This window comes from Typha angustifolia, chromosome 5 (assembly GCF_048772165.1).
Source record: "Typha angustifolia cultivar Huaian chromosome 5, ASM4877216v1, whole genome shotgun sequence".
In the NCBI taxonomy this organism is placed as follows: domain Eukaryota; kingdom Viridiplantae; phylum Streptophyta; class Magnoliopsida; order Poales; family Typhaceae; genus Typha; species Typha angustifolia.
Window position 1 is genome coordinate 1,923,082 of NC_133243.1, and position 27,514 is coordinate 1,950,595.

The following is a 27,514-nucleotide window of genomic DNA, read 5'->3' on the forward strand; positions in this document are numbered from 1 at the left end:
AATGAAAAGTTCTGACTTAACTAGCACCCTAAATACTAACTATTGGCTTGCTCTCAGAAAAGGAGCCATGGAGAACCAAAAGGCAATTTGGTGGCAATTCTAGGAGCAAGCCAAGCTGAAAGAAAAATCTCGCTGCACGTCAAGCCATACAAAAATTACAACCCATATCTCCTGTAATCTCCACTCCACCAATGAGATGAGTTGCATTAATGGCAAAAAGGAAGTTTGGCAGACGGTATCTTGTAGGAAACGACGGCGCCACTCAGACCCTATTCATCGCCATTTTCACTTCCAACAGCGAGGATTGAAAGATCAAGCTGAAAGGACACTGCATGACATCGGTTTATGTACCCCTCCCTACAAAGATATCCTCCTAAGACCAAAATGAAACCCTCATACCCTCTCATCATCATCTTCTACTCTCCTTGACTCTGACTGTAGCTGGCACAAAGAGATGGCAGAGTACGGGGCATCATCTCCTACGATGACAACTGCCTTCCCAAAAGAATGTTGGTAATTACCCACGAGACATCATAAAATATTTCCAAGACTACGATTAACGACCTTGGTTTGACCGTCAGTTTGAGGATGATAGGCTGTAGATAACTTCAACTTTGTGCCAACCATGTGTCAAAAGGTTTTCCAAAAATAGCTCATAAAGCGAACATTTCAATCGAATACAATAGTTTTTAGAAGACCATATAACTTGACTATATGGGAAAGCAAAATATAATTTTGCCACATGTGAAGCATCAGAGGTCTTGGCACAAGGAATGTAATGGGCCATCTTTGAGAAGTGATCCATAACCATGAAGATCGAATCATATTTTCTAAAGGTGTGAGATAATCCCAAAACAAAATTCATACTTACGTTCTGCCAAGGGGATCAGGCACAGGTAATGGGGTCTAAAGCTTAGTGTTTTGTTTTTTGTCCTTTACTAATTGATAAGTCCTATATTGACCAACTAATTTTGCCACATCACACTTGAGAGACTTGGCTAATAGAATTGGTGCTCGACTTCTTTGATAATCTTATCATATCCAAAATAACCCGACAAGCCATCGGCATGAATCTCCCAAACTCGGAAATCACATATGGACATATAGGGAACACAGCACTTGTTAACCTTAAATAGGTAACCGTCCTAGAGGGAATAACTATCCAAAGTTACGTTCGGATCATTCAGTAAAGTGAGAACAATTTCTCCAAAGTCTAAGCAAGTCGTATAGTCCTCCTTCATTTTGTCAAAGCCAATGACTTTGATGCTAATGGCAGAAAAAGGGCTAACTCGTCAACTAAGCACATCAGCCGCCTTATTCTCAACCCCAACTCTATGTTTGAGTACAAAAGTGTACTCCTGTAAGAACTCAATCCAATGAGCATGTCTCGAATTTAGGAATCAAAGAGCTTCGTGGTCGGAATAAAATAAAAATTCATCCAGAAGTAAATAATGGCGCCTTAGCGCAAAGCTTGAATAACCGCATAGAAAATCTTATCATAAGTGGAGTACTTTTGTTTGTCTTTAATTAGTTTCTTGCTGAAATAAGCAACAAGATAGCGTTCCTGGATAAGAACACCACCTATCCTGATGCCTGAGGCATCACATTCCACCTCGAAGGCTTTAGAAAAGTCAAAAAGACGCATTACAAGCGCCACTGTCATTTTCCTCATAATTTTTCAAAAGCCTTATTTGTTGACTTACTCTAATAAAAATCTCCTTTCTTCAAGTAAGCAATGATTAAGGACATAATAATGCTAAACCCTCGAATGAAGCGTCGATAAAAAATAGCGAGGCCATGAAAGCTACGCACATCATGAATGTTTCGCTATTTTGGCCTATCAATGATTACCTTAATATTGTCAAGGTCGACGCGGACTCCATTAGAAATAACCACAAACTCTAAGATGTCTTGATCCACAAGAAAAGAACAATTCTTTCTATTGCCATAGATTTGAGCAGCACGAAGCGTTAGACAGACTTGACACAAATGGTCCAAATAAAGCTTTTTTGATCGACTATAAATCAAAATGCCATCAAAATAGACTACAAGAAATTTTCCATGAATGGTCGAAGCACTTGTGTCATAACATGCATGAAAGTGCTTAGGCATTAGATAGACCGAAAGGCATCACCAATCAGTCATACAACTCGTCTTTCATCTTAACAGCGGTCTTCCATTGATTGCCTAGGTGAATTTGGATTTGATAATAACTACGTTTAAGATCGATCTTAGAGAAAATTGAAGCTCCCGCTATCATGTCAAACATGTCATCAAGCAGCGGAATGGGAAAATGATATTTGACTATTATTCTATTGATGGCTCGACTATCGACACACATATGCCAAGACCCATCCTTCTTTGGCATGAGCAAGGCAGGAACAACACAAGGGCTTAAGCTTTCGCAGATGAAACCCTTCATAAGTTCATCCACTTGACGTTACAGTTCAGCATGTTCTTTGGCGCTCATTCAATAGTGTGACAAGTTTGGGAGAGAAGCCCAGGAAGCAAGTCAATTGCATGTTAGATATCGAGCAAAGGAGGCAATTGATTTAGAAGATCATCTGGGAACACATCTTTAAAATCATTTAGTATAGGAGTAGCTTCTTCGGATGACAAAGTGAGGGTAGTGCTCCCAACTTTAGGAGCCACCAAGGCAAAAACAATAGAATCTTGGTTTGCTTCCTTTTCAAATTCTTTGAAATTTATTATGTGCAAACCCTTTTTACTATAAATATTTTTCTTGTTATCTTTGTTAATTATTTTAGGATGCATAGGATTTATCTTAATCTTCTTGCCTTCAAAAGTGAAGGAGCATGAGTTGGAATGCCCAAAAATAGTTACATCATCATCAAATAACTAAGGGCGGCCTAAAATAATATACCCTATATCCATCGGCACAATGTCACACCACACGTCTTCCTTACAAGAAAAAAATATGATAGGAAATAAACATCTCTCATTTATAACGATTTAGAAATCATTGACCTAAGATACCTTATAAGAATTCGAGTGAGGTGTGGCTTTTAACACAAAACGAGATACAACACTAAATAAGACAATGTTAATACAGCTTCCACTATTGATGATTACCTTGCAATCTTTGGTCCCACATTTAATGTAATTGTGATATATTGTATTGCTTCACCAATCATCGATCTTCCCGGGTTATGTCAAAGCGTAACGAATGACATTAACAATATGGTCTTCTTAACTATGGCCATCATCACTATCTTAAACATCATTGAGGTCAGGTTCATAAACTTGTTCATCGAGCTCATCTTCCTCGATAGTGTCATCCTATTCCCCATGGTAAAAGGCCTTTTGAGAATAGTTCGAGGCTATATAACCAACCTGTCTACATTTGTAATATCGACGGATCATCTTCACCAACATTTTAGTTTATTTGTTTCCTTTTTTATCTCTAATTTTGAATTTCTAAATTTCTAAATTTTGAAATTCAGATTTAAAAGAGAAATTTTTCTTACTATTTCAATTAGTTTCCATAATTTTGGGGATTGCTACCTATCTTATGGTAACTTTCTAACTTTTCCAAACTTCTCAAATAGCTTTTCAATTCTAAATTCTGATCTACTTTCCTTACAAATCAAACCCAAAACCTAAACCTATTAGCTCATTAGCACATCAACTTAACCAAACATTTTAAACCCAAATTCACTAGCCTAACCCAAGCCATCATCCCAATGCCCAAAGCCAACTTACTAGCTCGACCTCACTAAACTCAATCCTCACTCCACCCAATAACTCAAACTCACTTAACCTAAACCTCACTTCCTTACTCCACCACCTCCACCGCTGCCGCAATTGTCGTCAGGTTACGGTTACCACTGTCACTACCACCACCTTTAGTGGACTTGAAAAATTCAATAACATCTATCCTTTCTTTAATGTTATTTGTTAATCCTTAAAAACAACTTTCTTTTAGTGTGGATCATAACTCTATTCAGCCTGTTATTGCCTACCTATCTACTTTGCTTAGTTAATCTGTTTCATTAAGACAAGCGCTTGAGCCTGTTATCGCCTATCTATTTATATTGCTTATTAAAATCAAAACAATTATTATTAACAATCGAACTATCTAGGTTAGAGAGAATTTTGACATATCTAAAGTTTCTGTTTCAATCTCGAGAGCTTGTACTACTGGCTTGCAACTGTCTACTAAGTCTGACTGGCTTTTATTGACAACTTCATAAGTAGTTGTAAGTTATTTTATCTATTAATCTCTTAGTTTGCATATTATCATTTATTTATTGCATTTATTCCCTTAATAGTAAAGACATTATATGAATCTTTGTAGTGGTAGGGTAGTCTCTAACATACCATCCCAGTCTATTATGGAACCTAATACTATGGAAGATTTTCATCAATTTTTACAAAAGTTTATTGAAACTATTACGACTAGATTGGACAAATTTAATGCCCGTCTTAAGGCTATTGATATAGGTCATGAATATAAGAACAAAAGTGACGCCGATGCATCCAACAAGGGTGCCACGCGTGTCGCTCCTAATGTCGATACCCATCGACAGACCCTATACTATCCTCACCATGAGAGAGGTCATGAAAGAGAACCCCACAGGCAAAATTATCATGAAGATGCATTTGATCTTCACAATAACAGAGGATTAGAGGCAATGCTGTCTTTAAAGAATTTCAAAACCACGAAGATCAAATTATTAAAAACATTAAGATTGATACCCCCACTTTTGACGGTCGTTTAGATTCTGCTATGTTTACTAACTGACTCCATGAGATAGACCACTTCTTTGAGTGGTATGATCTACTAGAAAACCGAAGAGTTAGATTTGCCCAAATGAAATTAGTCGATCGAGCCAAATTGTTTTGGCAAAATATAGAGCAAATCTTAGTGCGACAAAATAAACCTCCCATCATTCATTGGCATGAAATAAAAAAAATAAATAAAAAAATACTTGCCAAATTCCTATCATGGTAACCTTTTGGATCAATGAAAAATTTTAGACAAGAAAATAGGTCTGTAAACGATTATGTCTCTTAATTTGAGGTATACATATTAAGGTGTAATGTTGTGGAGGATGAGAAGATGACGCTGAGTCGTTTTAGGCGTGGCCTTAACAACGACATTCGGAGAGAGTTAGTTTTCCAGGAGATTAACTCCTTGAATTAGGTTTAAACTCTTGTATTAAACTACAAGATGGTTAGTAGGCAACATTTGCCTAGGCGACCAATTGGGCGCACACCTCCCAATTACGCACCTGCTAGCGTAAAAACTCCAACAACAGCAGTATCTGCTAAAACTACCCAAACTGCTACACCTGCCTAACCTGACAAAGGAAAGGGGCTCCTTGATAAAACTACACCTGTTAATGACCCCCAACAATGACCATGGTTACAAAGACCATACTTTTGGTGTCGTTTATAACGCTTTGACGCAACCCCAAGAGATCAATGATTAGCGAAGGATTACAATATTCCACACATTAAATTTGGGACTAAAACGACTCAGCGTCATCCTCTCACCCTCCACAATATTACACCTCAACATATACTCAAATTGGGAGACAGTCCCTCACAAACCTATTGTCTTATCTAAAATTATTGCATTGATCCAAAAAGTCACCACGATAAAAATGCAGCAAGTATTTTTCTTTTATTTTTCTTTTATTTTTCTTTCATTTCATGCCAATGAATGATGGGAGGTTGATTTCGTCATACAAAGATTTGCTCTATAGTTTGCCAAAATAATTTGACTCGACCAACTAGTTTCATTTGGGCAAATCTAACTCTTTCGTTTTCTATTCGATCATACCACTCAAAAAAATAGTCCATCTCACGAAGCCGATCAGTAAACACAGTAGGATCTAAGCAACTATAAAAAATGAAGGCATCAACCTTAATATTTTTTATAATTTGATCTTTATGGTTTTAAAATTCTCTAAAAATAGCATTGCCTCTAAAACTCCTTGTTATTGTGAAAATTGAATGCATCTTCACTATAATTTTGCTTGTGGTGAGAATAGTATGGAGCTTATCGATGGGTATCAACATTAGGAACGGCACGCGTGGCACTCTTGTTGGATGCATCGACGTTACTGTTATTCTCATGTTGTCCATAACCCATCTCAATAGCCTCAAGACGGGCATTGATGTCGTCCAATCTAGTCATAATAGTTTCAATACTCTTGTAAAAATCGATAAAAATCTTTTATGGTATTGGGTTCCATAACAGATTAGGAAAGTGTTAGAGACTACCCTACTACTACAAAGATTCATGTAACGTGTCTTTACTACTAAGGGAACAAATTCAATAAATAAATAATGATATACAAACTAAGAGATCATAGCGAACAATAATAGAGTATATAAATAGAATAACCTACAACCACTTATGAAATTATCAATAAGAGCCAATCAGACTTAGTAAAAAGTTGCAAACCAGTAATATAAGCTCCCAAGATTTTCCCTCTAACCTAGCTAATTCTACTATTAATATTAATTGTTTTGATTTTAACAAGCAATATAAGTATGTAGGCAATAACAGGCTCAAGCGCTTATCTTAATGAAACAGATTAACACAATGTAAGTAGATAGGCAATAGCAAGCTCAATAGAATTATAATCCACACCAAAAGAAAGGCAGTTGCTATTTAAAGATTAACAAATAACTCAAAAAATGATGGATGTTACCGAATTTTGCAAGTCCACTAAAGGTAATGGTAGTGACAATGCTAATTGTAACCCAACAGTAGCGGCAGCAGCATGGGCTGTAAGGGTGGCAGCGATAGGCGACAGCAATGGACGACAACGATGGAGGAGGTGGCGATTGTGACAACTACAGCGGTAGGCGACGGCACAGGGGTTGCAACGACAGCAATGGTTGCAGTAGTGGTAGGGGTGCAGCGACGGCAGCGGTGAAGGCCGCAAGAAGTCGTGGCCGCCGGAGATTACGGCGCAGGCAAGGCGGTGAAGCAATGACGCGATGGTCAAGGCGATGAGGCGGTGGAGATCAGGGGACGCCACATGATGGGAGAGCTGAGGAAGACAGTCAGCTATCTTGGTGAAGGGTGGCAGCGTTGTCTGTGGAGATCGGCTACGACGTCGACAAACGGAGCTATGTTGGTGAAGATGATGATGAGGATCTGAATGAAGGTGAAGGCTAGGACTAGAGAGGAAGAAGACGATGGGATCGGCTGGGTTTGGGTTTGGTGAGGTTTAGGTTAAATGAGGTCTGGATTAAGGGGTTTGGGCTTAATGAGGTTTGGATTAAGTGAGTATGAATTATTGGGTGGAGTGAGAATTGAGTTTAGTGAGGTCAAGCTAGTAAGTTGGCTTTAGGCGTTGGATGATGATTTGGATTAAGCTAGTGAATTTGGGTTTAAAATGTTTGGTCTAGTTGATATGCTAATGAGTTAATAGGTTTAGGTTTTGGGTTTGATTTGTAAGAAAAGTAGATCAAAATTTAGAATTGAAAAAGCTGTTTGAGAAGTTTGGAAAGTTAGAAAGTTACCATAAGATAGATATCAATCCCCAAAATTATAGAAACTAATTGAGATAAATAAGAAAAATTTATCTTTTAAATCTGAATTTCAAAATTTTGAAATTTTGAAATTCAAAACTAGAGACAAAAAAGAAAACAAATAAACTAAAATGTTGGTGAAGATGACCTCGTCGATATTACAAATATAGATAAGTTAGTCATGTAGTCTTAAACTGTCCTTGAAAAGCCCTTTACCTTGGAAAACAGGATGACACTATCGGGAAAGATAAGCTCGATAAACAAGTTTATGAACCTGACCCTGATGACGTCCAAGATAATGACGATGATCGTGGTTATAAAGACCATACAGTTGGTGTCGTTCGTTGCATTTTGACACAACCTCGAGAGACCGATGATTGGCGAAGGATGCAATAGTCCACACTTACATTAAATGTGGGACCAAAGACTGCAAGGTAATCATCGATAGTGAAAGTTGTATTAACACCGTCTCTTCTAGTGTTGTATCTCGTTTGGCGTTAAAATTCACACCCCATCCGAATCCTTATAAAGTATCTTGGGTCAATAATTTCTCAATCACTATAAATGAGAGATGCCTAGTTCTTATCACATTCCTTTCTTATAAAGAAGATATGTGGTGTGACATTGTGTAGATGGATGTGGAGCATATTATTTTGGGCCGCCCTTAGTTATTTGATGATGATGATGATGTAACTATTTTTAGGTATTCCAACTCGTGCTCCTTCACTTTTGAATGCAAGAAGATTAAGATAAATCCTATGCGTCCTAAAATAATTAACAAAGATAATAAGAAAAATGTTCATAGTAAAAAAGGGTTTTGCACATAACAAATTCCAAAAAATTTGAAAAGGAAGCAAACCAAGGCTCTGTTATGTTTGCCTTGGTGGCTTGTGAAAGTTGGGAGCACTATCCTCACTCGTCATCCGAAGAAACTGCTCCTATACTAAATGAGTTTTAAGATGTGTTCCCGGATGATCCTCCGAATCATTGCCTCTTTTACGCGATATCCAACATGCAATTGACTTGGTCCCTTGGGCTTCTCTCCCAAATTTATCACACTATCGAATGAGCCCCAAAGAACATACTGAACTATAATGTCAAGTGGATGAACTTCTTATGAAGGATTTCATCCGCAAGAGCCTAAGCCCTTGTGCTGTTCCCGTCTTGCTCACGCCAAAGAATGATGGGTCTAAGCCCTTGTGCTGTTCCCGCCTTGCTCACGCCAAAGAATGATGGGTCTTGGCGTATGTGTGTCGATATTCGAGCCATCAATAGAATAACAATCAAATATCGTTTTCCTATTCCGCGGCTTGATGACATGCTTGACATGATGGTGGGAGCTTCCATTTTTTCTAAGATTGATCTTAAAAGTGGTTATCATCAAATCTGAATTCGCCCGGGCAATGAATGAAAGACTGCTTATAAGATGAAAAATGAGTTGTATGAATGGTTGGTGATTTCTTTCGGTCTATCTAATGCCCTAAGCACTTTCATGCTTGTTATAACACAAATGTTTCGACCATTTATGAAAAAATTTCTTGTGGTCTATTTTGATAACATTTTAATTTATAGTCGGTCAAAAAAGTTTCATTTAGACCATTTGTGTCAAGTCTGTCTAGCGCTTCGTGCTGCTCTAACTCATAGCAATAGGAAGAAGTGTTCTTTTCTTGTGGATCAAATCATCTTCTTAGGGTTTATGGTTACTTCTGAAGGAGTCCGCACCGACCCTAACAAGATCAAAGCAATCATTGATTGGCCAAAACAACAAAATATTCATGATGTGCGAAGCTTTCCTGACCTTGCTACTTTTTATCGACGCTTCATTCGAGGGTCTAGCACTATCATATCTCCAATCATTGCTCGCTTAAAGAAAAGGAATTTTCATTGGAGTAAGTCAACAAATAAGGGTTTTAAAAAAATCAAGAGGAAAATGACAGTGGCACCTGTAATGCGTCTTCCTAACTTTTCTAGAGCCTTCGAGGTGAAATGTTATGCCTCCAGCATCGGAATCGGCGGTGTTCTTTGCAGTTATTTTAGCGAAAAACTAAATGAGGCCAAACAAAAATACTCCACTTACGATAAAGAATTCTATGCAGTTATTCAAGCTTTGCGCTATTACCATCATTATTTACTCCCGCATAAATTTCTACTTTATTCTAACCACGAAGCTCTTGGATACCTAAATTCTCAAAAGAAATTAAATTCGAGATATGCTCGTTGGATCGAGTTCTTACAGAGTAAAATTTTGTACTCAAATATAGAGCTGGGATTGAGAATAAGGAGGCTGATGTGTTTGGCTAACGAGTTAGCCTTCTTTCTACCATTAGCATCGAAGTTCTTGTATTTAACAAAATGAAGGAGGACTATACGACTTGCCTGGACTTGGGAGAAATCGCTCTTACTTTGTTGAATAATCCGAACGTAGCTTTGGACAGTTATTCCCTCTAGGATCGTTACTTGTTTAGGGATAACAAGCTCTGTATTCTCTGTATATCCGTACGTGACTTCCGAGTTTGGGAGATCCATGCCGGTAGCCTATCAGGCCATTTTGGACATGATAAGATCATCGAAGAAGTTGAGAGCCAATTCTATTAGCCAAGTCTCAAACATGAAGGAGCAAAATTAGTTAGTCAATGTAGGACTTGTCAATTAGCAAAGCACAGAAAACAAAACATTAGACTTTACACCCCGTTACCTATGCTTGATCACCCATGGCAGGACGTAAGTATGGATTCTGTCCTAGGATTACCTCACACCTTTGAAAAACATGATTCGATCTTCGTGGTCATAGATCGCTTCCCTAAGATAGCCCATTTCATTTCTTGTGCCAAGACATCTAATGCTTCACATGTAGCAAAATTATATTTTGCCCATATAGTCAAGTTATATGGCCTTCCAAAAACTATTGTATCCGATTGAGATGTTCGCTTTGAGTTATTTTTGAAAATCCTTATGGCATATGGTTAGCACAAAGTCGAAATTCTCTACAGCCTATCATCCTCAAACCAACGGTCAAATCGAGGTCGTTAATCGTAGTCTTGAAAATCTTTTGCGATGTCTCGTGGGTAATCATAACAAAATTTGAGATGTCATTTTTCCTATAGCTCAATTTGCATATAATAACTCCTCCAATAGATTTATAGGCATAAGTCCATTTGAAGTTGTTCATAATTTTAAAACATGCAAACCTTTAGATTTGTTGCTCATGTCATCTCATGCTAGTCTCTGAGTCTGCCAAAACATTTGCACATCATGTTCATTCTTTGCATCAGGAAATCACTAAGCAAATTGAGACAAGTAATCACCAGTATAAAATACATGCCAACTTACACAAACGTGCCAAAGAGTTCAATGTTGGAGATCATGTTATGATTCGTGACAGACCAGGACGATTCCCTTCAAGAGCTATTCGGAAGTTGCATGCTCGTAGTGTAGGACCTTTGCAAGTTTTGAACGTGTAGACACTAATGCTTATGTTATTGATATTCCCCCTAATTATGGCATTAGTTATACTTTTCAAATTGAGGTTAGTAGCCTACCAACCACCTATGAATATCCTCACTAAACCATATTTTACATCCACTACTCTTCCAAACATACTTGCTATGCCACATACCACTTCTCATTTGCCATCTACATCACAAAAAAAAAAATAAGATGCTATTTTAGATGATCAAATAACATCTATTGCAAAAGGAGGTTCACCGTTTTCTCGTTCGATGGCATGGTCAACCAAAGTCTAATTGTATATAGATCACTCGAAAGGAGTTACAACAGCTTGACCCTAACATCTGAGAATACTATCAGAGCCGTTCACACCCTCACTCGACTTGGTTGAGTTTCTTCCACCCCGAGAGTGTTGCTGTAAACACCACTATTCGTAATGTTTACTCTCGTAGGCATAAGAGAGCTGCACCCATGACTCTTTGGCTTAACGAGGGATTTGACTAGCCTTTTAAGGCTATTCTTATCTTTTTGTCTTTTACTTTGTTTTGCTTATATAAAGACCTATAATCCTCTTTTATTAGTTAATGAATATTTTAAGAAATTTCACATATTAAATGTTTGTTGGTGGATTCTAAAGTCGGTGGATTCCAACACCCTAGTTGGCGGATTCCCCAGGTTTAATTACTTTCCCTACTTCTTCTCAAATCTATAATTCAGAAGTTGTCCTGCATCACTATGCTTATCAATGATTATCCTTTTTCCTCCTTCACAATGCACAGAGAACTAAAACAGAGCTCCTTTATTACCAATGTTGTTTATGCCTATTGCCGATCTACTAGCCGATGATGATCAAGCTTGCTTTGGACCTATCAATCTTGAAAGGAGCAAGCCCCAATCGGAGAACCAATAATTTGCAATTTGCCAATGACATAACTCTCTTCTGCTGGGCGGATAAAGCTTTTAGTCACTAGCCTTAAAACCGGTCTCTCCTTTTTCAATATTTTTTAGGGCTGAAGATAAATTTCTCAAAATCATGAGTGATAGACATAGCTGGGGGTGACATGACAAGATAGGATAGAGACACTCTATTGCTCGGCTGGATATTTCCCCATAAGATACCTTGGATTACCACTCAAAACTGGTGCACTCTCTTCAATGGCTTGGTATCCTATCATCAACAAATTTGACCAGAGGCTTGGGAGGTGGACAGAAAAATCGCTCTCAATTGGAAGCACGCTAAGTCTTTTAAATTCGGTTCTTTCAGCATTATTGTCCTACTTCATTTCTGTTTTGGGCTACCTACTAAAGTATTACACAGAATATTCTTCAGAAGCTAAAAGGGAACCTCAGGGCACCCAAACTCTCTAGAGATTAAAAAAGCTAACAATAAACCGAGACACAATCACCTGGCATTTCATGGCCGAAGGCACACTACCAAATCATATTACAATTTACTAAACTATTTGGGAATTATTGCAGACTTTGCTTCTTTTATATGCACTTTAACTGTTCCATCCAAACTCAAGATCTTCCTCTGGATAGTACAACTCAACAGGCTACATACTAAGGATAATCTGCTAAAGAAAGGCTTTCATGGAACCTCCACCTATCCGCTCTGTGGAGAAGCTGATGAATCTAGTTCCCACCTTCAATTGCAAAAATGTGCTCACCATACTGTCCTCAAGACTCTAGATTTTACTTATGGCCATCTTTTTGGAGTAACCACCTAATTGGAGGGCATCTGTCCCCACCCCTACCCGCAAAAGTCTACACATGCTTTTGGTCATAATATGGTAAAAAATCTGGCGGGAGAGAAAAAAAAACTGATTATTTCAATCTACTGCCAAGACCATCTCTAGATTCATGATAGAAGTATAACATTTCTGAAGGAAATGGGAGCCCTACTATCCAAGCAAATGTTCGGTCATCTTTGAGGAGTTCTCAAATATCTGCAAATTATAAATTATTGTATCCACTTCTTGTACATTCTTCAATCCAAATATAATTAGGGTAAATCCACTATGTATCAAAAGAAAAAGCACCCTAAATACTATGGACATGCAAGTAATAATTTATCCCTCTCTTCATGGAGAGGTCTTGGTGATTATCAGTAGTCCGTCCAACTTGTTTTCATGAATTTTGAGCTGAATGGTTCTCCACCCATGCTCACTACCCCAAGTGAAGTTTCAACTTATAGGCGAGATAATGAGATACTAATAATTATCCTATTCTCTATTTCTTACGAGAGAAAAAGTGACCCTTTTCTTGTCTTTTTGATGATTATGTAATATATTCTTGCTTCATAATGATAAGAAGAATTTATACTGTAGTCACTTACCTGAATGTCCTCTCAATTATCTTCAGCAGGTAACTTGAATTTAATTTGGTGCCAGGCATGCTACAAACATAGCAATGAAACTTCATCGCACATAGAAGAAATGCCTGATAAGCATTTAATCCGACAATGGCTGGAGAGTTGATGTTGGAGTCATACAGTAAGGGATGACACTTTGGCCGCATATAATCACATAATTTGCGTCTTAGATAATACGCAGGCCGAGCATGGGTTTGAACTGTTATAGTGGATCTTATAGTAATATCACAATACCTGTTCAAGAAAATAGCATCTTAAGGTCACAATGGTGTTGCTGCAGCATCATATGATTGTGAGTTAACCAGTTAAGATCAGTACACAGACATTGGACATCATCTAGGCAACAAAAAATACTACAGAGTTTGAAGAATTAGCAAAGTTTGTTATCCAAAGCCTTCAGACATATTTCATATTTCAGGTACATATTAAATTGTGATGCATTTGGAAAAAGTATTTAAATATAATTAATCATAAGGGAAGAAGAAGAAGATTATATTACCTAACTAACTGCTAACATAGCAAAAGATTACCTTGTGTAATCTGCTTGAATTTCCAGAGTTCTGCAGTTGAGAAGCAAGCCACTCCAAGGTAGAAATGATTTACCATCATCACCTGTATATACCCTATTAAGAAAAGGCTTGTTCTTTTGTAAATCAAAATTAACACCATATTTACTGTTATTCATGAAGCAGTTATAATCTCTAAATCCTCTTCTCATCCTGTTTAAGAAACTGGTAGCTTGCTTCTTTGAAGTAGTTATGAAAAGAAAATCATCAATCAGCCTAACCAACAAATTGTCTGGTGAATTCTCATTGTCATATTCATTTGCTGCATGATTTTTATCCAACTTAATAGCCCTTGCTAGTTTTTGTACACAATTTCCGATAGTTTCTACTCCCGACAATGAACAGATGTCCTGCTCCACACTGCAACCTTTACTGCCACATTTACAACTAGTATTAATCACTTTGTGCTTTTCAGAGTTCCCATTTGGTTGCTTGTACGACTTCTCAAGATATGGCAAAATCACATGCCTTTCCATGTGACCATAGTAAAAAGAACAAAGAAGGCAAGATAACAAACTTCCCTGAGATATGCCAACTTTTTGCACATAAAATTTCTGATCAAGCTTTAATACATTGCGCTTCACATGCTCAAATAGAAGATGATGAAGCTTTTCTTTGGTAATCTTCTGAATATCTGCCTATGTTACAGACAATTGGATAATCAGCTGCATTAATCTATTAGATCCACTATTCTAGGGGACAAATCCAAAGATACAAACTGAAATTATCATAGAACATTGAATTTATTCGAGAGATAGGAAATAACACACAATGGTAAAACCCCAAGACAACACAAACCAGAAAAACATAACTTCTTAGGTGCTCACATGATACTTAATTGTGCCCTAAATTTCTTTGATCAATCTCCTGGTTTAAGCAGATTTGAACAGAGGATAAAAAAGTTGACAAGAGAACTAAAAACACTTGGCCTAATAACAGGATGCTTCAATTAAGGTTACTCCGTATCGGGATCGGGATTTGGCCATCCAAAAATATTATACATATCGCCTGTATAGATTATATCAGCCATATTGTTATCCGTATCGGATCAGACTATTTTTTAATTTAAAAAAATCTAAATTTTATTTAAAATGCAGAAAAGTTTCTAAAAATTTTTAAAAAAAATGACAAGAAATTAAGAAAATAATAATTACTCACATATGAAGCCTAAAATTTAAAAACTACATTAACTACTCAAAATTTTGATGAATATTGAGTTAGTTCTCCCTTCTCTTCCCCTCTCTTTCTTTTCTTCCCTCTCTCTAATACTGCCAAGGCAAAAAAAAATCTATTTTTTTCTTTCGTCTCTCTCCCTTCTCTTTCTCCCTCTTCCTCTCTCTCTCTCTTATGCAAGGCAAATTTTGTTTTTCTGATTTTACTTTTTTTTGTTTCTTCTCTCCATCCTCCTCTCTCTTCCTCCCTCTCTTATTGCCGCAAGGCAATTTTTTCTCATTTTTTTCATTTCTTTTTTCTCCCTTCTCTTTTTCTCTCTCTCTCTGTTACTCCCTGTCAATCTCTTCCTCCCTCTCTCTCACTCTACTCTCTCATCTCTCTAACTCTCTGTTACTGTAGCAGAAAATCTGCTGCAATAACAAAGATTAAAAGAAAAGAGAGGGAAAGGCTAGAGAGAGAAATGAGAGAGACGGGCACAACAAAGATAGAAGAAATGAAAAAAAAAATTGAGAGAAGTGAGAGGGAGAAAGAAGAGAGAAGAGAGAAGATAGGAGAGCCATATCAAGCAGGATCGGCCAATCCTGACTAGCAACTGGTTTTAGCCATGGATGGCCGATCCCGATCCATTTAGGCCAATCCCACTCGGGATCGGCCGAAACTTGGAACCATGACTTCAAGTTAATCAAGAAAACAAGGACATGCATATCAATGTGCAATTTCTTTCCTCCAACTTGATAGATGTTCAAACAGTAGATGGTTAATCACAAGAATGTATAGAAGAACATGACAGAAATAAATAACATGATGAGACAATAATTTAGATGCAATTGGCAAGAAGTAATATAGACAGTTCACAACCCAAATCTTCTTCTGCTGATTCCCTAAAAGACATAAAGTTTCACCTCAGAAGGCCACAAAGTCAGGAGTGCATATACAGTGAACAGAGTACCTGATCAACAAAAATGCCAGAGGAAGATGTCAACTGAATTGCAAGCTCAGGCTTAGAAGAACTGCTGTTACCATCACTAATACAACCATATGACGGTAAGTCATGAATAGCACCCATAGACTTCTTCGTGCATACTATTTGTCTGTACTTCCTTACAACATACTCGCCATTTTCAATAACATCTTCCATTATTTTCATTAACATATCCTGATCAATGGAATCAAATGCCTTTGATACATCAGCAACAACAATAAAAACCTGAGGCATCATCTTTGCTCTAGTTTTCACTTTAGAAAGGAATTGGTGCATCTTTTTGTAGACATCATTATAATCGAACACTGTAGATCCCAACAATTGTGGATGATCAAACTTAATTTTTCTCAGAATGACATGTAGCTCACGGAGAGAAGAATTTACAGACCTGTAATAGAAAAATTTTCTTTTCCTGACACTGCTCATTACTTTGGTATGCATTCTTTCCTCTCCCTCTTTCATTGCCGAGCAACTAATCTCATGACAAGGAAGTTGTAATCTAGATGGTGCTTTAAGATTTGCTAGTGGCCTGACATTTTTCTCTTTCGGAAGAAATCTAACTTTTGAGAAACCAAATGCTCTTTGGCAGAATACATCTCTGAGAAATGCGTGATCCAAAAGCCTGTAATGCTGCTCTTTCAAGCATGCAATGGCTCTACTGAGTAACTTCTTCCACACTGGTTTTGCATAATAAAATAGATCATGCCTCTTGGATTCTCTCTCTGTTACATAAAAGTTGGCACTGATCATAGGAACTACCATGAAAGAAAAGAACCAATACATCCAACAATGAAATAAATTCTCACGAATCATTGCTTTGATGTTGCAGGATATCTTGGTATCCCTTAATCTTTTGCCATTGTCAGTTTCATACCTAGTCCCATTATTACAACAGCAGTCATAGAGTCCAACTTTTGCAAGAAATGGATAAGATGAAACCTTTAGCCCATGAATGCATTCTTTTAGATGAAAGTTTTCAAATCTGCGCAACTGTACAAACTTCCAAATGTTTTTTCTCAGGGATCTCCAACTACAAGAACTCCCAAGCAGAGAAACAGGAATTATGCTTCTAGAGGCAGCCCATATAAAGGAAACCACATGCTGGTTTTTACAGAAAGATTTGGATGGTTCAAAACTTGGATCAAAATCTTGTGAAGTGATTAAGTGAGGCCGCTTACTCGGCATAGTCAATGTTTTAGGACATCCAGCAAAGATACCGCTTGATGCATATTGTTGTTCATTGTTCATATCCTTCCCCATCTGCACTTTTCCATTCACCGCCTTAACAAAACAAGATATGTCAAAACATCAGAAATTGATTACAAGAGTTAAATTTGCACAAAGTCTGAATGGCATATCAGCCTAATGCACTTTGCAGACATTTCATCACACATCAAACTACATAAATAATGGTAGTTTAGAATACTTGGCCAAAAAAAAAAAATAGCAGGCTACTTGAGACTCAACATAAAATTTGGAGTTATATTGTTTTCTATAGCTAATCTTTCATTGTTCATGCAATGTCAGCTATGAAAAATCTGAACAGAACCAACCAATGTAGTTCTCTCTATAGGGCCATAAGTTCCATGTGCCTAGTGTTGATTTATTTTGTGGACATGGCAACATCGTTGATATTAATGGAGAGCTGAAATTAGTTCTTCTATCAGGTCCACAAAATAAATCGAGCCATTCAACAATTTCTCACTACTTCCAATCATCTCACTCTTCATTTACTTGGCCTTTTGGAACTCCATTCTAAGTCTAAGATCCACTTTTCATTGATGTACCAACAAATTATGTGTTGAAACTTGAAACTAGTATGAAAGTACAAGTAGGACATAATTTAGTGATGCTTTCCAAGCAAAAGATTATCTGTGTATTACATTATCAATAAACTTCCAAAGAAAAGCAACAACATATGAGACCAAACATCTGTCTCTACAAGAAAGTAGTGTAGGACCTTACAGATTTGATCCCCAACTGATCAAGGATGGATATAGGAAGAAAATGGTTGCTGATATCATGTTAATTTAAAATCAAACAGGGCTCTTTTAGAGGGCTGCAGGGGAATTTTGTCTTCACTATTCAGCCATTCAGGTAATCCAAATAGATTTTACAACACTTTGCGGATCAAACATGAATAGGTTCAGGGTATAGATATAGGGAAAGCATAAGAAATAGTGCTTGTAGGTTATAGGCTTCAAAATCCAGGCTGAAAGGCCAAACATATATATCAATGTTGGGCCTGTTCTACAGAAACTGAGATTGCCGGAGAAATAAAGCAGAAAAATAAGAAAAAATAAAAGAAAAAAGAGAAGAGAAGAAGAAACAACATAGGAAAGGAATAACTTCCAAACTCACTCTGGCTCACTGAAATCACATAGAGGGTTGGCTTCATACGAGTCAACATTTCATGCAAAGGAAGAAAAAGAACAGAGCATCTCTTTTCTTTATTTCTCTAGCAATAAGCAATAAACATCATTACAAGATATATCCATCCCATTTTCTAATAAGAGGTGCATGAAAAACCATTAAAAAAACTCAAATTCCTATTTGGATTAGGTCAAAACAGACCTTGCCCAACAATAAAACCTATCAAATAGTAACTTAGTGGCCCAAAGGCTTTAAATCAAGGCCTAAATAGACTAAATATAGAATATCTGAAAATACATAATAATAACCTAAATAAATGACATAAATCAGAAACAGGACCAAAATAACAAATGTCAACTACATTGACTCAATTAGAATGTCAAAGACTAATTGATGAGTCTCTGATATGAAATCTTCAATGAACTTTATGCTCCTGCATGAAACACTTTACTGCATGGCAACTCGTCATGAGTTTCTCTGATTCGAATAAGTCAGCAACCAATAATGTATTCCCATGAATTGATGACTTGACACAATTAAAATTGAGATGTTTGGTAGACAAATCTACAGTCAGTCAGAACAAATCATGAAAGTTGAATATTTCTCTGTTTAATTTATAAGAGAATTGTCAATCACCAAATAATGACTTTTCTTCTGAAATTTACCGACCATTAGGATCTTTAATATCTACAACTATACAAACAATCAATAAGAACAACAATGCATAATTTTCCTTGGACCAATTTGAAATTCATCCGGTACACGACGAGGCGCAGAAAAAGGGGGATTTCATCTAATCCGAATCGGATTAGATTTGATCCTCTTCTAATCTATAAATTAAACCCTAATCTTCTCTCTCTCCTCAACCCCCCCCCCCCCAGCCTTCTTCTCCTCCTTCGTTTTCTTTCTTTTCTCACCGTCGGAGTCGTCGCTGTGGAATCGGATCGCCGGAGCATCACCGGAGGAATTTGGGACCACCACACTCCTCCCCAGTGGTGATTTTTAGTATGTGAGCTAGAGATTTGAGATTTCGGTTGTCTTGCCTAAACACAGATGAGTGGGTTCACTCACATATTTATTTTATTATATTTCATACTTGTCACGACCCAAAATAGGAATCATGACCGGCCATGCATCTCAATATGCTTGAGATACACGAAGCCTTATTAATACTCTCTAATATATAAATAAAATGAGAACATGCTTTATTAAATTTTATAAATAATTACAATAAAAATAAATTAAAATAAAACACAATGTTAATGTTTTTGAGTCTCTAAACTAAATAAATAAAACATCTAATCTAAAACATAAAATCAAAAGAGCGAAAAAGTAAATAGGTGAATCCTAAGTAGAGGTGAAGTCCGGGTACATCTCGCTCAGTCGCCCCGCTGACTATTACCTGAAATAAATAAACAAATACAAAAAAAACAATAGAACCCATGAGCCAACAACTATAGCTCAGTGAGTGGAATCCACTCGAAAATCAAATAAATTTTAATTCATATTAATGCTGAATAAATTAAACTAAAAGCAACAATATCTATCACAATATGCAATAGGCATGCTCTCTAAATAATAACAATGATAACAATAGAGAGATGTCACAACTTGTAACCTTGCACATTTTCAACATATTAACATCTTTTTGATATTTATACTGTCATATGTCTCAATGGGTCTAAACCCTGTGGATTCACATCAACTAGAAGTCACCTCGAGATGACACTCAAGACTTTTCTTCATAGCTGATCCAGTTAGGGTCATCAGAGGGTATCACCCTGTGATCAACACACTGTCTTTTCCTCTAACCGTTGAGAGAAGTTAGAGTCACCTAGGAAATTTTCTCATTCTTCCTAGGACTGTTCCCTAACCCCGCCAGAGTCACCTAAGAAAGTCACCGCGGTGATCTAATTTAGGACTTTCCTCTGGACTTCCAGATAGACTTGAGTCACCACGGAAAATCACCAACGATTTATACCGGGACTGTTCTCTAAGTCGTATCAATACTAGTCTCATTTTTCTTTTCACAAATTTCAATATTTGCACGAAGTATGGTGATGCACTGAATATAATGATTAAATACACACAGAAAATAAAACAATTAAATTTTCGCACATACAGATGAAATAAATATATTTGCACACAGAAATTGCAACAATTTAATTCTTACACATAAGGGTGATAAATAATTTGCACACAGAAAATTTACATGGTCTGACAAAACTACGAAATACAATAAAATAAACATGTGAGTGAACCCACTCACCTGAGTCTAGGCAAGACAATCGAAATCTCAAATCTCTAGCTCACGTACTAAAAATCACCACCTTAAATAATAAATAACAATAATATTTTTTTAATTAAAACAAATATAAAAATCTTTTTATAATTTTAACCCAAAAGTAATTAATTTGGGCTAAAATAAGCCCAAATCAGTTGGGCTGGACTGCAGTTGGCCCGCAGCCCACCCAACCATCACCTAAATGGATTGGGCCAAGGCCCAATCCAATTAGCTAATGGAACCGGGTCGGGTTCCTTGGATTCGGATCCAACCCGACCCGAATCCAAACACTAAAAAGGAGAAGATCAGACTCGGGTTGCCCGAGTCTGTCTTCTCCAAGCTGAAGAGAGAGAGAGAGAGAAAAAAAAGAGAGGAAGGGAGAGTCCATTGGCGACCGCCGCCGTCGGCGGTCGCTAGCCAACTCTAAGCTTCCCCCACCCCCCCATCACAAACATGGCCACAGCAACCACACAAGGTGGAGTTGCCGACGACGACAACCACGGCCAACTCACAGTCGACGGTGATTAGAGCCACGAGGGCTCTCCCAGAAGGCAACCGTGGCGCAAGGCCAACGGCTTGGAGCCCTTGAGCACAAGCATCAACAACCCGAAGCCCCCGGCCGGTGTGAGTTGCCGGCGAAACCGACATCCCACAAAAAAATAGGTATTTTCACTAAACTCTATGAAACTTTAATTAAAATTCATGGGTGGGAGAGGGCTTACCAACGAGTCGCGTGGTGGTGTCCGATGGCTCCGGCAGTGCTCCGGCGGGCCAATCCCACAGCGACAACTCCGACGGTGAGGAAGAAGAAAGCGAAAGAGGGGAGGAAGAAGAGAGAGAAGAGGGTTAAGATGGTTAAGCAGATATTAGGGTTTTAATTTAGATTAGAAAGGAAATATAGACCTAATCCGATCCGGATTAGGCGTGATTTCTCTCTCTCTACGCCTCGATGCATGCTGGAGAGGGAGAGGGGAGGGGCTGCACGTGCAGAGCACGTGCACCCTCCTCTCTCAACCCCTTTTTTTTTTTTATTTCTGGTTCTAACAGTACTTTTGTCGGACCATGTAAATTTTTTGTGTGCAAATTATTTATTTCATCCTTATGTACAAAAATTTAATTGTTACAATTCTTGTGTGCAAATCTATTTATTTTATCCGTACGTGCAAAAATTTAATTGTTATATTTTCTGTGTGCATTTAATCATTATACTCGATGCATCACCATACTTCGTGCAAATATTGAAATTTGTGAAAAGAAAAATGAGACTAGTATTGGTACGACTTAGAGAGCAGTCCTAATATAAATCGCTTACGATTTTTCGTGATGACTCAAATCTATCTGGAAGTCCAGGGGAAAGTCCTAAATTAGATCACTGCGATGACTCTCTTAGGTGACTCTAGCGGGGTTAGGAAACAGTCCTAGGATGAATGAGAAAATTTCCTAGTTGACTCTAACTTCTCTCAACGGTTAGTGCAAAAAACAGAGTGTGTTGATCGCATGGTGATACCATTTGATGACCCTAACTAAATCAGCTATGAAGAAAAGTCCCGAACGTCATCTCGAAGTGACTTCTAGTTGATGTGGATCCATAGGGTTTAGACCCATTGAGACATATGATAGTATAAATATTGAAAAGATGTTAATATGTTGAAACCGTGCAAGGTTACAAGTTGTGACTCTCTCTATTGTTATCATTGTTATTATTTAAAGAGCATGCCTATTACATATTGTTATGGATATTGTTGCTTTTAGTTTAATTTTGTTCAGCAGTATTATGATTAAAAATTGATTTGGTTTTTGCGTGGATTCCACTCACTGAGCTATAGTTGTTGGCTCATGGATTCTATTTTTTTTTTGTATTTATTTATCTATTTCTGATAATAGTCGAGGATGATTTGAAGTTAGGAGAAACTTTGCCAACGATAGAGATGGTCGGTTGGTGAAGAGAGAGGAGGGAGATTGGGGTAGAGAGAATAGAGAGAAGATAGGAGGCAAGAAATCAATAATCCAATAACATTATAATTTTGGCTGTCATCCACACCTTTATAGAGACTAGCCAACAAGCCAAAATACAATTATTAACCCTAATTCTAGAAGATTCCCGACGATCGCATTCAAACGCACAAAATGTGTTCTCTGTATGTGCAAACGCGATGCAGGCGTTCGAACGTACATTTTGCGTTCTCTGTTTTTGCGAACCTGATACAGGCGTTCGCAAGGGCGTTCAAACGCGATTCTTTGTTTTTGGTGAAATCTATCGATAGAGAGAAGCCGATTCTCTTTAAGCTCTCTCTTTTCATAGATGACTCGGACCAAAAATGATAATTCTGAGACAATATTGGAAAATCACCTATTTGTTATCTGCTAAACTTTCTAACGATTCATTGAGTGATTCAGGATTTAGTTTGTATTGGTTGTTTTGTGTTTCTTGTTTTTGTTTTCACTTGCATATCTTGAAAAAAAATTCAAAATGTGATGCGCTTATTGAATTAGAATGACGCTTATGAGTAAGTCAGCTTATGAGTAAGTCATCTTATGAAAGAATTGTTGTTGGAGTATTAGTCACATGTATAAATATTTGGTATATTATTTCTAAGTGCCTTATTCACTTTTAAAAACTCTGTCATCTTTATCCATTGTAGTTATTATGATTCATCCTTAGTGTGAGCATTATTCTAACACCCCAATTAATTTTTAAAAAAAAAAATTTTCCCTGACGCATGCACCTAGCACGTGCGTCACGGAAGCCTGCCCCCCAGCGTCCTCTCTTCTCCTTCTTCCCCTTCCCTTGTCGTGCACGCCACCTTCCCATCTCCCTTATCCCCTTCCCATCACCACAGCCACCCCGATCCTCCCCCCATTTCCTCCTCCACCACATTACCTCTCTCCCTCTCTCGCGAGTTGCCGACGAAGCCGAGCGCGCGGATTGCGGTAAGCCTCAACCTCGTCGTTAATCTCGCTAGCTAGCTTCCCTCCCTCTCGCGAACGCCCTCGGTGGCCGCAGCCCCGCGTCCGGCCGCCAGTCCGAGGGCTCCGGTGGGAGGAGAGAAACCCTCCCTAGTTGGGCTTCGGGCCCTTCGTGAAGGAAGGAAGGATCCCCCCACATGGCCGTCGGCCATGGAGCGCGGCCCGCCGCCGTCAGGCCCTCCTCCCCCTTTCTTTTCTTCCCGTCTTCCTTTTCTTTCCCCCTACCACCCGTCGGTCTCGTGGCCATGCCACAGGCCTCGTGTTGCGCCGCCGGCCCTGTGAGCCTTCCCCTTCCCTCCCTCTGTCTCTTTCCCTTGGAAGGGAAAGGCGTGCGAGGGTAGGGGTGGTTTAACCCCCCACCCACACCCCTACTGGGCTGCGGTCCAGCCGCAGCCCATGGAGCCCACGGAGCCCGTGGGCTGCAATCTAACTGCAGCCCACGAGCTATCTCCTCCTTATCTTCTGAGTTGGGCTTGGGCCCAATCCAACACCACCCCCCTCCCTCCCCACAGCCTAATCCATTACCTCTAGCCTAGCCCAATTGGGGCCATTTGGATCCCATAGCCCTGTTTATCTCTTTCCACCTAATTTAATTTGCCTGACCCCCGTAATGACAAGTTAGTATCATGTGAATTTTAGGATAACATAAGACTCGCCCTAGGAGACCCTTGACTCATGTATTTGCCAAACATAAATGCTCAAATAAAATAATTAATTCTATTAGTTCGCTAATCTAACGTATAGCTTACTTGCGTGAATTAATAGGATTGACACCGCATGAGGGAAATTTTGGGATTCCGGAGGAGCCGGCTAGCTGACGAGATTTACCATACTGTGGAAATCCCCCAGGCGAGTAGAGTTATACAAATCTAGAATAATATAATTACAGTCATTATACTTGTTATGACACTGTAGGAAATGTCGGTATTAATGCATGCATTTAGTACACCATGTTATATCTTTACATATCCAGTTATTGATAACTTGCTCATCATGATATTATGAGATTGTTAATGTAGTATAAGCATTAGCGTGATATGTTTTGCATGTATCCTGTATGATATACTCTTGCATATATATCTATTGTGAATATAGAATATAACGATCAGGATGACTATGACATGCTTTATACACCCATAGACACTGCACCACTTCCACCTATCATTAGTAGTCGAATTCTAACTAGGTAGTACCCTTACTCACTCAGTCCAGGGTTAAGGGTAGAGTGTATCTTATATGACTATACTATTAGCGGCCTACACCTAAGGTCGGGAAGCCTGTGTGGCATTCAGGTAGTTATACTGCATAGTCAGGACTAGATTATGATGATAGAAGAACATGATTGTGAGGCGAGAATATAACTCTAGCGATACCCGACGACGCAGGGTTAGGGCGTCTGTTGATAAGCCGAGGGCTCCCGATTCTCCCGCCGAGGGCGGTGATGATTTAGAGAGAGTGAGATATGGGCTTACGATCGGGGTCCTTAGTCTGACGGCCATAGACAACCAGTCACATGTAGTGTCACCATACACATGTAGATGACATTACCGCTAGATGTGTATATATCCCCCCTCGATGTATGAGATGATGGCTGATTGTTTTTTGAGAGTATTTACCCTGTGTGGTGAATAGCTCGGTGAGCGATGATAAGTATGATTAATGCTTTGATAGGCATAAGATGACTAAACTGCTATTTTATTGCTATGCATAACATGTAAAACCTATGATTAAGATGTGTACGAATAAGAGATTGTATCAAGCTTTATATCTATGTGAACTTATCGTGATACGTTTAGGAACTAGCATGTTCCAGGATAGTGACTGGTAATCTTTATCAATTTCATTGATTTAGTAATTTGTGGTAAGTCATTTCAACAAGCATATCGTTATTGTTAGCAAATATAGGCATACATTGGATATACACCTGTGATTTTATTATTTTAGATTGTATGGATCCTACTCGCTGGGCTGTAAGCTCACCACCTCGTGGTGGCATTATTTCAGAGCTAGGGGACGCAGGTGCGGGTAGCGAGGAGTAGCTGTTTTTCCTTTTCAGTATGTATGTTAGTTGTATTAAGCCCCTGCGAGGGCGTTATGATGATGTTGTATTTTAGACTTTAGCATTGTATTTTTGATGTATATTTGGAAGGCTTGTTGTGGCCTGTGAAACTTGTATCCGGACTCTTATAGTTTAGTTTATTTATAGTGAAATTGTGTTGTTGTGTGCCTTGTGAAATCCTTGTACTGACAGGTCATGTGATGCACCGCGTGGAGGGATTTACCCACGCGGTTTACACGTGTATTTTGAGGTTTGGGTGTTTCAATTATCCTTTTAGTTTCTCTCTAAATGTCTATCTTAATAGTTTGACTTTCACTATTTGACCTTCTATTAGTATTTATAGAAAGATCATGAAAAGGGCAACTACGTTTATAGTGTGAAAGTCGTCTTGATTGTATCCAGTTTGACACCATGCACTCATTTTTTTAACACTATCTTTTATCTTTCATACGTTGCTTTACAAAAAAGGGCTACCTAACACGTATATGAAAGCCATTATTGCAATATAACATTGGTTTGACATAAAAATAGAGAGAGAAACTGAAAGAAAAATGAAAAATATTATTTTGAATTGAAATTGGAGAATGTGAACTAAGTTCAGTTTGACTTCAGATTAGTGTCACTTTTTGAGTTTTGATGTTTGATATGTCTTAGAATTGTCTCATATTTTAGTGTAGCAAATTATCAAAACACTACAACTAGATCTTATTTTTAGTAATTTTGCATAATCAAATAGCTTAGTCTAATAATATGCTAATGTAAATATTTATGTATCTATTTTCTTTTGACTTTACAATAAGTTCATGGATTCAAGTATCAGTGCGATATTCATAAACAAATCCTGTGCGATAAAAAAGTAAGTTATGATTCAATTAAATAATTTTCTTATTATTTGTTTCAAATTTTAACTTTCAATAATCAATATAATCAATAAGCTAATAATATATTTCTGATTTCAGATGGAGAGATATAGATTGAGAGCTGGGCAATTCAGTACTGCTAAAGTTGTTGCAACTATATCTCATAACACTCCAGCTGAATGGTGGATGGTGGTCTATTTATGGATGGGAGGAGGCACCAAATTTGACGCCAATAGCAAAGAAGATTTTAAGTCAAACTGTGTCTTCATCACAGTGTGAAAGAAATTGGACTACTTTCTCCTTAATCCACACAAAAACACGTAACCGATGGACAATGGAAAGATTGGAGAAATTAGTTTTTTGTCATTATAATATGAGATTGAGGGAGAAAAATTTAAGAAGAAAGGCAGAAAATGAACAACTGATTGATTTAAATCATGTTTTTGATGAAGAAGACCACTTGACTCCATGAGAGAAATAAATGACAGGTTATTAGATAGAGATAACCCATGGTTAGATGAAATATTGGGAGAGACCACGACGAGGGCAGAGGCTGGTACAAGTCATTCAGCAGCGAGAGATAGTATACCTAATAGTACTAGTCATAGTCCTGATGATACATATGGTGGTGAGATCATTCCATCTACATTTGTTGAGGAAAGTCAAGGAGGCATAAGGAGTGAAGACAGACATAGTCATGATGATACATATGGTGATGAGATCATTCCATCTACATTTGTTGAGGAAAGTCAAGGAGGCATAAGGAGTGAAGACAGAGAAACTGAGGATATATATACATATCAGCGGCGTCGTCATGAGATGCATTTTGGTTCCTATGATTATAGTACATCGAGTATTTATTGTTTAGAGCAATCACAAGATCCATATACTAGTTATTATCCTCAGTATCCTCA

At 38.0% G+C, this 27,514-nt stretch overlaps 1 protein-coding gene across 9 annotated transcripts in view; it reads right to left on the minus strand.

Annotated features, from left to right (window-relative positions):
* The window catches only part of LOC140760111 (telomerase reverse transcriptase), a 75,815-nt gene that overhangs the window by 23,462 nt on the left and 24,839 nt on the right, over positions 1-27,514 (minus strand). For 8 of the 9 annotated variants that reach the window (XR_012104333.1, XM_073096932.1, XM_073096928.1 and 5 more), the window contains 3 exons: positions 16,025-17,338; positions 13,867-14,540; positions 13,301-13,570 (listed from right to left, as the gene is read on the minus strand). Coding sequence is in view for 8 of the 9 variants with exons in the window: in XM_073096932.1 (XP_072953033.1) it covers positions 13,301-13,570; positions 13,867-14,540; positions 16,025-17,338 (2,258 nt within the window). In the remaining variant the exon portion in view is untranslated. Of the gene's footprint in view, positions 1-13,300; positions 13,571-13,866; positions 14,541-16,024; positions 17,339-27,514 lie in introns of those variants that run through there. The other variant, XM_073096933.1, reaches the window with a different exon arrangement.